Source organism: Ranitomeya imitator, chromosome 5 (assembly GCF_032444005.1).
Source record: "Ranitomeya imitator isolate aRanImi1 chromosome 5, aRanImi1.pri, whole genome shotgun sequence".
Classification (NCBI taxonomy): domain Eukaryota; kingdom Metazoa; phylum Chordata; class Amphibia; order Anura; family Dendrobatidae; genus Ranitomeya; species Ranitomeya imitator.
The window spans coordinates 43,289,568-43,307,070 of record NC_091286.1 but is presented as its reverse complement, the minus strand read 5'-3'; the positions used below and the strand labels follow the sequence as shown (position 1 = coordinate 43,307,070).

At 48.7% G+C, this 17,503-nt stretch overlaps 1 protein-coding gene across 1 annotated transcript in view; it reads left to right on the top strand.

Moving 5' to 3' along the window:
- Window positions 1-17,503, top strand: part of LRPPRC (leucine rich pentatricopeptide repeat containing) — a 179,083-nt gene that overhangs the window by 117,309 nt on the left and 44,271 nt on the right. The window contains exon 25 of the mRNA XM_069768609.1: window positions 584-690. Coding sequence (XP_069624710.1) covers window positions 584-690 — 107 coding nt within the window. The remainder of the gene's footprint in view (window positions 1-583; window positions 691-17,503) is intronic.

The following is a 17,503-nucleotide window of genomic DNA, read 5'->3' as shown; positions in this document are numbered from 1 at the left end:
TTTGGTTTTAGTGGCTCGAAATATGGTCTCTCTATGGTTACAGAATTAGCCTACAAGTGAACCTGTGGAAACATACTTTAAAAGCTGCTGGGGACCGAGACATGCTGGGGACTAGTCGGACAGTCAGGTCCCTGGCGCCTTCTCCCCACCCGCTGCCCAGGAGTGGTCGGTTTCTTCATATTCGCGCACGTAGGGTCAATCCAGGGCAGCGGACAGGAGAAGCCTCCATGGATGGGCAGCATGTATTAACTGCCTGGTTCCCATTGCGAGGCATGATATTCAGTACTTGTACCCCCAATGAATACTGGGAAGACCTCATATTCTCCTGTTGGGGACGCTTTTTTATTGGCTGATTGATTGGATGCTCTTCATCAGACATTAACCATAAAGGTATGTCATCCCGCGCTGTAGCCTCAGCTGAAGATTTGCCCTGTCCATGACTTACAACCTTCTGTGGGCACCGTATGTATTTTTTTTCTTTATGCCTTGTAACCAGCGTGTGTGGATCTAGAGACTCGAACCAGTAATATCAATCTCTTAAGAACATAACCTTTTTATTTTTCCTATTTTATTTTTCCAACAGCCGTGGACCACTTAAGTGACTTTATGGGTGAGCAGTCGATGCTCCATGAACTTTTCTTTGCCTTCATCAGAGCAGGAAAATACAGCGAGGCCGAGAAGATTGCAGAGGTGAGTGCGGCAACTGCGCTCCTCTAATCACTATGTCACGGAGCGGCCATGCTTAATTGGAAGACATTTATTACGGTAACCTTTAATTACGCCTCCTCTGATTCATATTTAATAGAATATAGCTTTAATAATGGGAAGGTTGGAAATCTAAAAAAACACCAAAGGACGGGCTTCGATGGCCGGCGACATAAGCGTGCCTTTATCAGTGTAATTATAGATCAGGAGTAGCGGTCTTCAATCTGTCTCCTTGGCTCATCATGGTCAGACGGATTGAAAGAAAACACGAATATTTGCATAATAAATCTTGAATCGTGGAATAATTAAATTATAGCAGCATTCCTGGGTGTAAAGTTATTTAATCCTTCGAGCTAAGGAATTCTTTCTTGTGCTTAAAAACTCCGGAATTTAATTTGCGTCTGTCCTTGCTAAGATTTAGGCGTTGCGCTTGTCTTCGAGTTAATCAGCCAAGTGCTGTCGGCTAACGTTTGGCATTTTCATTTCCCGGGAATCTGTTTTTTTTTTTTTCCTCTTATTTGTCTTTTTTATTTTCATTGTCCCCTCCCGCTGTGGTAAGCAGCTTATAGGAAGGGGTAGGTGACAAATTTGGTCTGCTAGGGCTTAGTATATTTTGTCTGGGAGTTGATTGAAATTTTCCTTCCTGAAACTGATAAGTCAAAAGAGAAGCTGCAGAGATGGCACCCAGAGAGTAATTATGTTCCTCGTAAACTTTTTTTTTTCTCTAAGGGGCATGGTGTATTATTGGCACAATGTTCGGATTTGTAATTGTGTCTTTTCTCCGTCTTCCCAGGACATTTCTAAAGTAACGGGACATTGAATTATAAGACAACAGAGCTTTAGTTAAAAGGATTTTTTCTTACTTTCAATACAGACTTCTGATAATTGGTTTAATATGATTGGTATATTGATGGTAATTCTTTCGCTTCCTTCTGACAGATGCTTAGACATCGGCGCCTTAAAGGGGTTTACTGATCGCGTAAAATTGATAGGTTATTACTTTGATTGGAGGTCCAACCTGTGAAAATCCCTCCAATATGGAGAATGAGGAGGCAATGCTGGTATAGCGGGGGGGCTGTTGTGCTTTCCCTTGCCTCGCCTCACTATGCAGGCCTAGGTCAAAGAACAGATGTGCAAGGAAAAAATGACCGACAATCCACCGCTGCAAAAATTAGTCCTCCGGCCCTTCATCTTCCTGAGACCTCAATGAGACATCTGTTTTTCACATACGAGTGCTATCCGTCATTTTCACAGATGGCACTCGTTCCTGTGATAGTCTATGGCAGGGGTGTCATTTTCACTGAGGGCCACATCAGCATTATGGTTAACTTCATTTGTGATTGTAAGGGCTCATGGAGATGTCTGTGCAACATGATTTGAGCACGGACTGCAATATGCAGAATGGTCAGGGCTATGTGTTATCCCTGGGTAGTAGGGCTACAAGACAGCGGTCCGTGGGTAGTAAGGCTAAGAGTACGGTCCCTGGGTATTGGGGCGCTGTGAGTGGTGCCTGGGTATCGGGAGCGCTGTGAGTGGTGCCTGGGTATCGGGGCGCTGAGTGGTGCCTGGGTATCGGGGCGCTGAGTGGTGCCTGGGTATCGGGGCGCTGAGTGGTGCCTGGGTATCGGGGCGCTGAGAGTGATGCCTGGGCATCGGGGGCGCTGAGAGCGTTGCCTGGATATCGGGGGCGCTGAGCGTTGCCTGGATATCGGGGCGCTGAGAGTGGAGCCTGGGTATGGGGGCTCTGAGAGCAGTGCCTGGGTATGGGGACGCTAAGAGCGTTGCCTGGGTATGGGAGCGCTGAGAGCGTTGCCTGCGTATGGGGGCGCTAAGAGCGGTGCCTGGGTATGGGGGCGCTGAGAGCGGAACCTGGGTATCGAGGGCACTGAGTGGCGCCTGGGTATGGGGGTGCTGAGAGCGTTGCCTGGGTATGGGGGTGCTGAGAGCGTTGCCTGGGTATGGGGGTGCTGATAGCGGTGCCTGGGTATGGGGGCGCTGAGAGTGGTGCCTGGGTATGGGGGTGCTGAGAGCGTTGCCTGGGTATGGGGGTGCTGAGAGCGTTGCCTGGGTATGGGGGCGCTGAGAGCGTTGCCTGGATATTGGGGCGCTGAGAGCGTTGACTGGGTATCGGGGCGCTGAGAGCGTTGCCTGGGTGTCGGGGCGCTGAGAGCTTTGCCTGGATGTTGGGGCGCTGAGACCGTTGCCTGGGTATGGGGGCGCTGAGAGCGCTGCCTGGGTATGGGGGCGCTGAGAGCGCTGCCTGGGTATGGGGGCGCTGAGAACGGTGCCTGGGTATGGGGACGCTGAGAGCGGTGCCTGAGTATGGGGGCACGGAGAGCGGTACCTGGGTATCGGGGTCAAAGTTGGATTGCTCCCTATTCTGAGTACTGACTGCGTCTGCTTTGATTCAAAAACGGAACCGCAAAATAGTACGGTTCCTGCTTTCTTTGTGTTCACATTTTGTGCTGGCCTACTGCATGTACGGTTGACTCTGACAAAGATGGCACCCGCTCCTTGTGCTGGTGCTGCCCCGTCTTTTTACCGCTTGCTGCATCATTCAAAGATGTCCTTACACGTTAGGCCTTCCGTCCTGCTGAAATATGGTGGGCCTTCAAAATATCCTCTGTTAGATAATGTAAGTGTGTGCGATTTGGCATATACCGTAAGTGTTGATGTGTGTGTGTATATAGTGCTTTAATTTTATGTAAGTTATGGATTCAGCAGGGAAAAGCATATTGAAGTGGGGGAGCTGATGAATTGCAAGTCTTACCATTTGCTTGGTGATTGACTGACTGCGCCTGGCACTCAGTCGGTAATAATCCATGTGATTGATAAGGTGACATGTTTAAAAAACAGTTGTTTGGAGGAAGGTGTCAAGTGAGAATGGAGGCTTTCTGCGCTTTATCCCCTTTGTTCTTATGCTAATGCTATTGAGCGTATTTTGTTTCTTTCCTATTGTTACAAGCCGTTATATTTACAGTAATGATTTTTTTTTTTTCAACACAAAGTCAGTTCTTTATCATGGCAGGAACGGGCGCAGAAGGGAGCGGAGCAAATTGTTTAAAGGGCCTGATGAAGAAAATGTCATTATTTCATATTAATACACCGAATTTCGTTCCTTTAAGCAGCCATGCTTTGAGCAGTCATACTTGGGCTTTACTTCACGTGGGTCAAATTTTCAGTTCTGAACTTAAATACCACCGTCCCTCAAAGTCCCCTCTTCGCTTACGCAGTAATACCCAGGGCTGTGGAGTCGGTAAGCTAAGCCTCCAACTCCTCAATTTCCATGACTCCGACTCCACCACAATGGGCTCCGACTCCACTGCCCTGGTAGTGCCTACATCCCCCATGTGGTCTGCTGGAAGGCTCAGGAATAGTAAGAGTGGACCGAAGTTAGTTTGATCCATAAGGATATGTTCACACATAAGATATGTGTCTTTCTCCTGGGGAAATGTCTGATGACCACCTGATTTGTACCGTTTGAGCTGCCATGGATCCGCTCGAGAAACCCCCCATTGTCACTCATTGGGGTAATCCTTGATTACTTGTGCAGAATTCACAGGAAATTAGTATATCAGCGTTGATTTTTTTTTTTATTTCCTTGACTATGCTTAGAGAAAGAGCAGTAGGCCACGTTCAGTATTTTACATCAGTATTTGTAAGCCAAAACCAGGAGTGGGTGAAAAATTTTTTTTTTTAACTTGTATAATTGTGTGTTCACTATTAGTTTTACAGCCCTTCTGGCTCCAGCTTAGCAGCAGCTTATCTCTTGTGGGGAAAAAAGATTGGGCATGTTAAAATCCAACATGCCTGTTCCTTCTTTTCCCAGCAATCTGCCTTTGAGGGATATTAGATCTACAGTAGTGATGAGCAAATATACAGGTTACTCGAGACTTCCCGAGCACGCTCGGGTGACCTCCCGAGTATTTTTTTAGTGCTCGGAGATTTAGTTTTTATTGCCGCAGCTGAATGATTTACATCTGTTTTATGCTTGATTACATGTGGGGATTCCCTAGCAACCAGGCAACCCCCACATGTACTTAGCCTGACTAACAGATGTAAATCATTCAGCTGCAGCAATAAAAACTAAATTTCCGAGCACTAAAAAATACTCGGAGGACACCCGAGCATGCTCGAGAAATCTCGAGTAACGAGTATATTCGCTCATCACTAAGGCTACTTTCGCACTAGCGTCGGTACGGGGCCGTCGCCATACGTCGGTCCGACGTACCGACACAAACTGCGAAAAAAATGAACAACGGGGCAGTGGATGCAGTTTTACAACGCATCCGCTGCCCCATTGTAAGGTTTGGGGAGGAGAGGGCGGAGTTCTGGCCACGCATGCGCAATCGGAAATGGCAGACTCGACGCACACAAAAAGATACATGTAACTTTTTTTGTGCCGACGGTGTGCCAAAACACGATGCATCCGTCTTAGCCAAAAGTGCTGGCACCTTTGAGATTGTTTCAGAAAATTAAGTACTACTTCCATGAAATTATTGTAATAACACATTTATTTCCTTTGTGTGTTTTGGAACAACAGAAAAAAGGAAAAAGGCAAATTGGACACAATTTCACACTTTAAACCCCAAAATGGGCAGGACAAAATTATTGGAACTTAAATATTTGGTTGTACACCCATTGGAATAAATAACTGCAATCAATCTCTTCCTATAAACATCAGTAAGCTTCTTACACCTCTCAACTGGAATTTTGGACAACTCCTCTTTTGCATACTACTCCAGATCTGTTACGTAATTAGGTTTCGGACTCATTGCTGCCACTTCAGAACTCTCCAGCGCTTTGTTTCTTTCTAACGATTTCTGGATGCTTTTTGAAGCATATTTGGGGTCATTGTCCTGCTGGAAGACCCATGACGCAAATCCAGATTCTTGACACTGAGCACTACATTGCGGCCAAAGATTTTTGCTAATCTTCAGATTTCATGATGGCTTGCAGACAGTCAAAGCACCCAGTGCCGAGGCAGCAAAGCAACCCCAAAACATTTTTGAACCTCCAACATATTTGACTGTAGGTACTGTTTTTTTTTTTTTTGTTTTGTTTTTTTTGTAGGCCTCATTCCATGTTTAGTAAATAGATACTACACAAGTCCATTTTCCTCACACGGGGAACGGGCAACACTTCGCATAATCGAAAACCATACTGATCCTACGGTTAATAAACCGCACAACGATCAAGAAAGTGCTTACAGATATAAAATTATTTTTTTAAAACTTTATTTCAATTAAAATTAAAATAAATCACACAAACAAGAATAATATTAAGAATTAAAAAAATAGTACAACATTCTGCTCTATGCTGTCCTTTGTGTTCGGTGGTTTGAGGCACCTTTTTATTCTTTTTTTAGTGATTTATTTTAATTTTAATTGAAAAAAAGTTTTGTTTTTAATTTTATATCTGCAAGCACTTCTTGATCATTGTGCGGTTTATTAACCATATGATCAGTATGGTAGAATGATGTGCTTTACCAAAGAGCTCCTATGTTGGTCTCATCTGTCCACAAGACTCTTTCCGAGAAAGATCATGTCTTGCGTACATTTTGGCAAACAGCAGGGTAGCTTTTTTTATGACTGTGTCAGCAGTGAGGTCCTCCTGGGTGTCCTGCCATACCCTTTCATTTCATTTAAATGTGGACGGATACTTTGTGTTGACACTGATGCACCCTGAGCCTGCAGGACAACTTGAATTTCTTTGGAACTCGATTGGGGCTGCTCATTCACCATCCATACTATCCTGCGTTGCAACCTTTCATCGATTTTTCTCTGCCGTCCAGGGAAATTTGCTGCAGTGCCATGGGTTGTAAACTTCTTGATTATGTTGCGCAACATGAACAAGGAACATCAGGAGCTCTGGAGATGGACTTGTAACCTTGAGATTGTTGACATTTCTCCATCGCCACATTGGGGGACACAGGACCGTGGGTGTATGCTGCTGCCACTAGCAGGCTACTATGTAAATACAAAAAAGGCTAGCTCCTCCTCTGCTGTACACACCGCCCACTGGCTCCTGATAGAACCACTTTAAGCTTAGTGTCAGTAGGAGGCACACTGGGGGTCTGTCATTCAGACCACATTTTCTTTTCTTATTTTTCATTTTTAACCCTTTTTGCGCTAGAGGAAGACTGGGGCGACGGACCCTTTCAAGGGGCCTATCTCCCCCAAACATCAACAGGCGAGTGTCACCTCCCAGTACCCTCTCCTGCAACGTGGGATGCCACAGCCAGACACAACCCTGTGAAATTCTAGGGGATCAAACCCTTAGGATACACAGAGGCCCCCCTTGCCATGGCCCCCCTCTGCACCACCACTGATTAAACAGCGGTGCTGCATGGAGCTGGACGGCCCCTCTCCACCTCCCCAGCAAAGGGGATGATGGATCGAAGGTTCCTGCACCATCCTCCCTGCACTTCGCCGGACCCCCAGCACAGCGGCGAGTCTTTTCGGCGGGGGCAGGGCTCCCGAGTGCATTGGCGGCCGGACTCAACTAATTTAGTCCTGGCTTCGGCCTTAGCTAGACCGCAGGCCGGAAAAACGCCGTCCACAGCGGCGTCATGCCCGCAGGCCATGCCCACACTGAGAACCGCCCTTTTAATCTCGGCAGCCATCTTTTGCCTCCCTAACTCCGCAAAAGGACACAGGAACAGGAACAGGCACTCCACTGGGACATGGGCACAGGACCTGGGTAAGTGCTCTGCCACACTACCGCTGGTCCCCACTTCATATAACCTACTTAGGCAGCTGCACATAAAGTACCCTGCTAATTTTTAGCTGCACAAAGTGCTCCGCTGATTTTTCTTTTTCAGCCGCAGCATCCCTGCAGCTCCTTTGGAGGTTAACAAGGTTCAACATGTCTACTTAAAACCTCCAAAAAGTTTTCTAAAATAGTCTTTTTCACTTCTTGCACCTCCTGTCAGGCTGCGCTACCAAGCCGGCACACTGCTCCGCTCTGTCATGCTTGTGATCCTAAATGCGCTCAGGGGCCCCCCCCCACCGTGACCGAGCCCACGGTGACCAGTCCCCCTGAGTCTGCTTTGTCACTCTCGCAATCTATGGCTTCCTTGATTAAAGTGATCGAGTCCCTCCAGGATCCATCCAGGAGCAGGACCACTAATCCGCCTGCCCAAGAAAATTCCCCTACAGCAGGGGAATCATGGGCCTGCAGGGGCCAATCTCATTCTATTCACAAGCGGGTATCTAGGAAGTGTGTTTATAGCTAGTCTCCCAGGCCTCGGCGTCCATTAGCTCTGCTTCCTGCTGTTGCTCTCCATGCACCTATAGCGACGAGGACTCTGAACCTGAGTTTGATGCATTCCTTGATCTAGAGTCGCCAGGTTATTAGACTACTATAGATAGTCTCATTGAGGCCACCAACCAGTCACTGCAGGTTGACAAGGAACCTGCGACCTCCCATATGGATAATTCGGTGTCCTTCAAAAGGACCAAGCGTCTTCATAGGGTGTTTGCCAATCACCCGGAGTTCCAGGACATAGTTCAGCGACACAGGGAGTGTCCGGACAAACGCTTTGCAGGTTGGGGATCTCTGGAGTCCAGATATCCTTTCTCGTCTGACCTCCGCAAACAATGGACAGAATCCCCTCCAGTGGATCCTCCTATTTCTCTGATCGCCCATGACGGCACCACGGAGAGAGGGGATCCGCCCACCAAGGACAGGAAACCGGATAAAAAGGCGGTACCACTCTCCTGCATCAGTTGGTTTCCTGTCCTTGATGGGAGACCTACGGACTTACCGAAGATCGACGTTGGAATTCCGGGGCCATCCAGTCCGACTCAGGCAGCTGGGGTCCCTCTGCCTCGGCTGGGGTGGTGACCCGAAGCGCCACCGCTGAAGGCTAGTGGGCCTCTAGGGTGTGCGGGGGAGGTGACAGGGAATTCGCGGTCACCTCCCCAGGTAAGATGCAGCAGTGGCAACATCCAGGGGGGTCCCTCTGTGGTTGCGGGAGGTGCGGCGCGGGCCTCCCGAACAAGCGTCAGCCTGCACACTGCACTGCCATCAGGCATGCAGAGCCGCGCGGCAGGGGCTGCATAGGACCGGGAGCGCCGGTCAGCAGTGCCATATCTGCACTCCGGGCGCCATCTTGAGGGTCAGGCGCATGCCCGGAGTTTTTGCTGGTCTCGCGATGCGCGGGCGCCGCTGAGGCCCATCTGCGCAGGCGCCGGTGTTCGGCGCTTGTCGTCGTCGACTGGACGCTACTGCGCAGGTGGGGGGCCGCTCAGGCGTTGCATACGAGCCGCTGAAGCTCAACTGCGCAGGCTCCGGTGTTCGGCGCTCCTCGCCGTCGGCTGGACGCTACTGCGCAGGCGGGGGGCCGCTCAGGCGTTGCATACGAGCCGCTGAGGCTCAACTGCGCAGGCACCGGCGTTCGGCGCTCCTCGCCGTCGGCTAGGGACTGTGCAGACGCAAAGAAAAAAAAAAAGAAAAAATAAGAGCGGCGGGAAGCTTGAAATAGAAGGAGCTACTTCCTCCCAGTGGCTCTGCAATATATCGCAGGAGCCTCAGGAGTATCAGTCGCTACAGCGCAGCAGGTGCTATTAGCAGCGACCGCAGACCAGCAGCAGGATGAGCGACCCAGCATCACCCTTGCCAGTATCACCTCCACCTATTGCATCGCCGCAGCAGCAGCAAAAAAGGCGACAGCAGAAAGGTCACCAGGACACCGGTAAATATCGCCAAAGGTCCCAACATAGTAAGGAGTCCAGTGCGGCGTCGGGGAGAAAGCCAGAGGCAGAGAATCCCCCACTGGGGAGGAAAAGCGTAGGTAAAACAAAGCACAAAGTCTGTGCCATCTGTAAAGAGGATCTTCCACCCGCCTGGGAGAAGCAGCTATGTAATTCATGCATACAGCAGACGGTATCCAAAAGCCTGCCTGGGTTTGCAACCGATTTAAAAAACCTAATTAAAGAGCAGGTGGAAGACACCTTTAGATCCCTTTAAAAAGGGAAAAAAACGGAGAAGGACCAGACACAGGTCCCCGTCCCCGGTCTCAAAATCTGACAGCGATAGTGCGAGTTCAGTATCCTCCGACTCCTCCACCTCATCTTCATCATCCACTTCTTCCTCAGGCGGACACAATTGTTTCCCGCTAGAGGACACCGATGGCCTCATAAAGGCAGTAAGAAGTACTATGGGGTTGGTAGACTCCCACCCTAAAAAATTGGCACAAGATATCATGTTTGGGGGCCTGGAACAGAAAAAGAGAAGAGCTTTTCCGCTTAATGACGCAATTGCAGCTTTGATTAAGAAAGAATGGAAAAAACCCATGAAAAAGACTCTCCTAACTCCGAAAAGGAAATACCCCTTCGAGGATGAATCCTGCTCCTATTGGGAGAAAGCCCCCAAATTAGATGTAGCAATAGCTAAAGCATCAAAGAAATTTGCTCTCCCGTTTGAGGACATGGGGGTCCTAAAAGACCCTATGGACAAGAAGGCGGACGCCTTTCTCAAAGGCTCTTGGGAGTCAGCGGGAGGAGGCCTAAAACTGGCAGTAGCAGCCGCATGTACATCGCGCTCCCTAATGATCTGGTTAAATCAACTAGATGGTCAATTAAAGGGGAAGACTTCCCGAGACTTGATGCTGAATACTTTACCAGTAATACGGGGGGCTGCGGCTTTCCTGGCTGACGCCTCGGCAGACTCTTATCAGGTTAGCCGCCAGATCAGCAGTATTTGCTAATGCGGCCAGGCGTGCCCTCTGGCTTAAGAATTGGCCTGGCGATCTGCAAACAAAAACAAAACTATGTACTATCCCCTGCGAAGGAAAATTTTTGTTCGGCTCTACATTAGACGACATCTTGGAAAAAGCAGGGGATAAAAAAGAAGTCCTTTCCCTCTCTAGGTCTCCCCTCTTACCGAAAGCCCTTTCGGAACATGAGGTTTTTTCGTAAGAACCCGGGGAGAGGCCAGGGAAAGTGGGAAGATAAGAGGAACAAAAATAAGGGGTTTATCTTTAACAAAAACCCCAATGATAACAAGAAACCTCCTCAATGAAGGTTCGCCCCAGGTGGGAGGGAGGTTATCTCTCTTTCTCCCAGCCTGGGAAAAGATTACCTCCAGTCAATGGATTCTGAACATCATAGAATCAGGACTAAGGTTGACATTCAAAAGATGCCCCCGTCCCTCTTTCACGATGACATCCACAAGATCTTCGGCAGAAGAACAGCTGGCACTAGAAAACGAGGTCATCGGGTTAGTAAAAAAGGGAGTACTCCGGGAGGTTCACCCTCAAGAAAGAAAGCAAGGCTACTATTCCCCTCTATTTCTGAGAAAAAAACCAGATGGTTCCTTCAGGACCATTATAAATCTAAAAAAACTAAACAATTACCTGGAGGTTCAAGCATTCAAGATGGAAATGATAAAGTCATCTATCAAAATGTTGTTTCCCCAATGCTTCATGGTGGTCCTAGACCTGATGGACGCATATTATCACGTTCCAATACACAAAGATCACCAGAGATTCCTCAGGATGGCAGTTCACATCAGGGGAGTCCTAAATCACTTCCAGTTTTCAGCCCTACCATTCGGTCTTGCCATAGCCCTGAGGATTTTTACAAAACTGATCGCGGAGGTAATGGCTCACCTCAGGGAAGAAAATATCTTAATCGTGCCATATCTCGACGATTTCCTGGTGATAGGCTCCTCCCCGCAACATTGTGAGGATCAACTGGCGATAGTGATACATTCCTTAAAGGAATTGGGTTGGCTAATAAATATAGAAAAATCCAGACTAATGCCTTCTCAGGTCCAGGAGTACCTAGGTCTCACTCTGGACTCCAAAAAAATGGAATGTCGGCTCCCGGAGAACAAGATACAAAAACTGAAGAGTTTAGTATCAAAGATCCAATCTCTCCCCTCTATAACACTCCGTCAGGCCATGTCCCTCTTAGGCTCCATGACCTCTTGCATCTCCGCGGTCCAGTGGGCCCAATTACACTCGAGAGATCTTCAATGGCAGATATTATCGGAGCAAACCCATCTAGGAGGGCATTTAGACGGGCGGTTAACTCTATCTCCTCACACCAGTCACTCATGGTGGAAATCGCAGGAAAATCTTTCCCAGGGAGTCCCATGGGTAATTCAGATCTCGAAGGTCCTGACTACAGACGCAAGCCCTTCAGGGTGGGGGGCTCACCTGGGCGACCTAGTAGCCCAGGGCATTTGGTCTCCATCTCTGGCAAACAAATCCTCCAATATGAAGGAACTTCTTGCGGTAAAATTTGCACTTCAGGAATTCTTGGGGGTCCTTCACTCTCACCATGTAAGAGTGATGTCGGACAACCGGGTGGTAGTAGCTTACCTAAATCACCAGGGGGGTACCCGTTCCAAAAATCTAATGGAAGTGACCAGCTCAATCCTACAAATAGCCGAGAGCAACCTCCTATCCCTAACAAGCCTGCACATAAAGGGAGTAGACAACTACAAAGCAGACTTCCTCAGCCGGTCAAGCCTAAAACAGGGAGAATGGGAACTAAATCAGTCGATATTTGCTCAGATCACAGAAAAATGGGGTGTTCCCAAAATAGATCTCTTTGCGAGTCATCTAAACAAAAAAGTAACCTCCTTTTGCTCCCTATCTCCTCTGGGGAACCCAGTAACCGTGGACGCTTTCATGATGTCTTGGGGTCACCATCTAGTCTACGCCTTCCTTCCTCTTATTCTGATTCCAGCAGTGCTGAGGAAGATTTGGGAGGACGGGGCGTTGGTCATCTTAATTGCCCCGTTCTGGCCGAAGAGACCTTGGTTCTCATGGATGAGGAAGTTATCAATATCAGACCCTTGGGTATTACCAGACCTCCAAGATCTGTTGTCACAGGGCCCAGTCTGTCATCCGCAGGTCAAGAACTTGCACTTGACAGCTTGGCTCTTGAAAGGAAATTATTAGAAAGCAGGGGGTTCTCTCCGGGCTTAATCTCAACTCTGTTACAAAGTAGGAAGCCGGTTATAACAAAACAATATGGCAAGATATGGAAAAAGTTTCTGTCATCATCAGGTGCAAAAATAGGGAAAGAAATTCCCCTTAATTCCATATTAGAGTTCCTACAAAACGGGTTGGAGATGGGTTTAGCCACTAACACCCTAAAAGTTCACGTGGCGGCTTTGGGAGCCCTATTCAATTTTGATTTAGCCTCAAATAGGTGGGTCTCTAGATTCATCAGGGCGGCAGGAAGATCAAGGCCTCTTCCAGTAAAAGTTGTTCCTCAATGGGACTTAAACTTGGTCCTTAAAGCCCTGACTAGTTCTCCATTTGAACCATTACACGAATCTACATTAAAAAACCTATCTCTCAAAACAGCTCTATTAGTCGCCCTTACTTCTGCCCGTAGGGTTAGCGACTTACAGGCTCTCTCAGTTAACCCTCCTTACACACAATTTCTAGAGCATAGGGTCATTTTAAAAACAGACCCAGCATATCTCCCGAAAGTGGCTTCAAAATTTCACAGGTCTCAAGAGATATCTCTCCTTTCCTTCTGTCCCAATCCTAAAAATAAGGAGGAACAAACACTACATACACTAGATGTAAGAAGATGTCTCTTACATTATCTAGAAGTCACTAGAGAGAGTAGGGAGGATTCCTCTCTGTGTGTTTCCAGGGTCCCCGGAAGGGGAAAAAAGCATCTAAAGCCACCATAGCAAGATGGATCACGGACGCCATCAGTCTCTCATACTCGGCAAGTGGGATGTCCGTCCCCGGGGAGGTTAAGGCTCACTCAACAAGGGCAGTAGCGACTTCCTGGGCGGAGAAGGCTGGAGCTTCCATTGACCAGATATGTAGAGCTGCTACCTGGTCCTCACCATCCACATTCTATAGGCACTATAGATTGGACCTAATCATGGGCGATCAGAGAAAAATATAGTTCTTACCGATAACGGTATTTCTCTGAGCCCATGACTGCACCCGTACATTCCCTCCCTTCACTTGTGGGTGCACACATCAAAATAGTGCCATAGTCCATTTATAGTCTACTCATAGTTTAAAGTCACACGGTATCTTGTTATGATAAACAGTTAAAATTAACAAATGTTTAGTAGTCTCCCATCGTTCTCTATGTAAAACAACTGATGCAGGAGAGTGGTACCGCCTTTTTATCCGTAGGTTTCCTGTCCTTGGTGGGCGGATCCCCTCTCTCCGTGGTGCCGTCATGGGCTCAGAGAAATACCGTTATCGGTAAGAACTATATTTTTCACGTTTGTCCTCCAAAACTCTTCTGTCCTTGCCAGACGGATCTTCCATCAAAGATCCCCCAGATCGCCTGGTTGACAGCCTCACCCGTTCAGTTTTTGAGGCATCAGGCTCTGCACTTTTTCCCTCTATTGCTGCTACCTGGATAGCCAAAGCAGTGACTTTTTGGGCAGATTCTCTGCATAAGGCCTTACAGAACAGTGGTCTCCCTTCTGACATAGCGGAGCTAGCTAACCAAATTTCTTTGGCTGGCGCTTGCCTGGACACTGCTGATTGCTCTGCACTTACAGCTTCAAATGCTGTGGCGATTAGAAGCGCACCACGACTGATAAACTGGCAAGTGGACTCTGCATCTAAAAAGTCCCTAACGTCCCTTCCATATCTCAGTGGCCACTTATTTGGTGAAAAGCTGCACTAACTGATTTCAGACGCCACAGAAGGGAAAAGTACTTCCCTTCCCCAGCAGAGATTTAGACAACCGATCCGCCAACAGTCACAGGCTCGTTTTCGGTCCTTTCGTGGCAATTACAGATGGTTCTCCATGGCCAGTTCCCCTTGTTCGGAGCATCGCGCCGTCAGAGACAAAAGCTCACAGGCCTCGTACAGGCCCAACCACTCCTGGAGGGGCCGCACCACGCAGTCTAGGTCCAGCGGATCCAGACCCCAAAGATCTTCTATTAAATGACTCGCAGTCTCGTCCGGATGACACCAGCAGAATAGGTGGACGCCTTCTCTTGTTTCATCATACATGGCTTGCAGTCGTGGGTCAGGGATCTGGTGTCCTCCGGATACAAGATTGAATTTTCCTCCCCCCCTCCAACCTGTTTTTTTTTTTGCTTTCCGGCCTCCCGAAGCTGGGCTTTTTCCCAGGCCATCGAGTCACTCTGCCGAGACCTGGTCATTCTCTGTCCCAGAGGACGAAAGGTTTCGAGGCTTTTATTCAAATCTGTTCATGGTCCCCCAAGAAGGATGGAACAGTTGGGCCCATCCTGGACCTTAAGCTCTTAAACAGATTTGTCAAGGTCTGACATTTCAGGATGCAGTCACTCCGTTCCGTCATCGCCTCGATGGAGCAAGGTGAGTTCTTAGCCTCCATCGACATTCGGGATGCATATCTTCACATCCCAATCTTCCCACCTCACCAAAGGTTCTTTTGCTTCGCTGTCCGCGGGGAACATTTTCAGTTGACGGCCTTACCTTTCGGCCTCGCCACCGCCCCCAGAGTTTTTACAAAGGTCATGGCCATTCTACACGCTTTAGGTCTAGTCGTGCTCCCCTACCTAGATGACCTACTGGTCAAAGGTCCATCCTTCCAAGCCTGCGAGGAGTGCGTCCGTATTTCCTTGGATACTCTTTCTCGGCTGGGCTGGTTGATCACCAATTAATATCCTGGAGGTCCGTGCGATATGGCTGTCCCTGAGGCGATTCTATCATCTCCTAGCAGGCCACCCCATCCGTATCCAGTTGGACAATGCCACGGCTGTGGCTTGTATAAATCATCAGGGGGGCATCCACAGCAGGGATGCTATGCGCGAGGTAGAGCACATCCTTCGCTGGGCCGAAAACAACCATTCGGTCATATCAGGTGTTCACATTCCAGGAGTGGAAAATTGGGCTGCAGACTTTCTCAGCCATCAAGGTCTTGCCTCAGGAGAGTGGTCTCTCCATCAGGACATTTTCCAAAAGATCTGCTTTCGTTGGGGTACTCCGGACGTAGACTTGATGGCTTCCTGGTTCAATGCCATGGTACCTCAGTTTGTGGCCCGGTCTCGGGACCCTGGAGCAATCGGGACGACATGCGGGTCCATCCTTGGAGTCAGTTTCGCCTTCCTTATCTGTTTCCTCCCCTGCCCTTGCTTCCGAGAGTCATCCGGAAGATCAGGGCGGAGGGCGTGCCGGTGATTCTCATCGCTCCGGATTGGCCTTGCCGGGCGTGGTACGCAGAGCTGGTCCAACTCATCGCAGATGTTCCTTGGCGACTACCAGATCTTTTGGATCTGCTTTCTCAGGGTCCGATTTACCACCAGAACATCAGGGGCCCTGTGTTTGACGGCCTGGCCATTGAATCCTGGGTTCTGACATTTTTCTCGCAAAGTAGTTTCCACCTTGATCATCGAAAGCCGATGTCTTTGCACATCTATCATTGGACCTGGAAGACCTTCTTTGAATGGTGCAGAAGTAGAGGTCGCCCTCTGTTGGTTTTCAACATCTCTACCATCTTAGAATTCCTTCAATCCGGTCTGGACTTGGGGCTATCACAGAGTTCCCTTAAGGGGCAGTTCTCGGCCTTGTCAGTCCTTTTCCAGCGAAAAATTGCTTCAAAACCCCAGGTGAGAACATTCTTTCAGGGAGTCTCCCACTTGGTGCCTCCCTATAGAGCACCTCTAGAGGCTTGGGACCTTAATCTGGTCCTAGGCGTCCTGCAGGAATCTCCCTTTGAGCCGTTGCAGGACATCTTTCTCTTCTCTCATGGGAGGTGGCTTTTCTAGTCGCTATTACTTCAATCAGACGAGTCTCGGAATTGGCTGCGCTCTCCTGTTGGACGCCGTTTCTTACATTCCACCGAGACAAGGTGGTCCTCAGACCATCTCCTACCTTTCTTCCAAAGGTGGTGCCTTCTTTCTACCTTAACGAGGATATCGTACTTCCTTTGTTTTGTCCTGCCCTGGCGCACCGCGTGGAGAAGGCTCTTCACTCCCTGGATCTTGTAAGGGCTCTCAGAAAGTATGCGTCTAGGACGGCACCTTTTCGACAGATGGAAGCTCTGTTTGTGCTCCCGGTAGGACACGGAAGGGACTGGTCGCTTCTAAGTCGACAATCGCCAGATGGATTCTGTCGACTATTCAAGAGGCTTATCGCGTCAGAGGCAAGCCTATCCCAGCGGGCATTAGGGCACACTCCACTCGGTCGGTGGGTGCTTCCTGGGCCATTCAGAATCAAGCGTCTGCAGAGCATGTTGGCAAAGCTGTGACCTGGTCTAGCCTGCGCACTTTATCAAAGCATTATAATGTCCATACTCAGGCATCTGCAGATGCAAGCCTGGGTTGACGTATTCTGCAGGCAGCGGTAGCGCACCTTTAGGCAGCAGGCGCCGTGAGTTGACACTGTTATGTTATTTCCCACCCAGTGACTGCTTTGGGACATCCCACGGTCCTGTGTCCCCCAATGTTGCGATAGAGAAATAGGGATTTTTGTGTACTCACCATAAAAATCCTTTTCTCCGAGCCACTCATTGGGGGACACAGCACCCACCCTTCTTTGGCTTGTTACCTATGATGAGCGTTATAGTTTTGACATGATGTACCTACGGTTAAATTTTTTGTTAATCTCCTACTGCTTGATCACTAAACTGGTTCTATCAGGAGCCAGTGGGCAGTGTATAGTGCAGGGGAGGAGCTAACCTTTTTTGTATTTACTTAGTGTCAGCCTCTTAGTGGCAGCAGCATACACCCACGGTCCTGTCCCCCAGTGAGTGGCTCGGAGAAAAGGATTTTACGATGAGTACACAAAAATCCCTATTTTTCAACAATTTTAGTTCTTAACTCGTCAGACAGTTCTCTTCTCCTCATTCTGTTCTCCAGG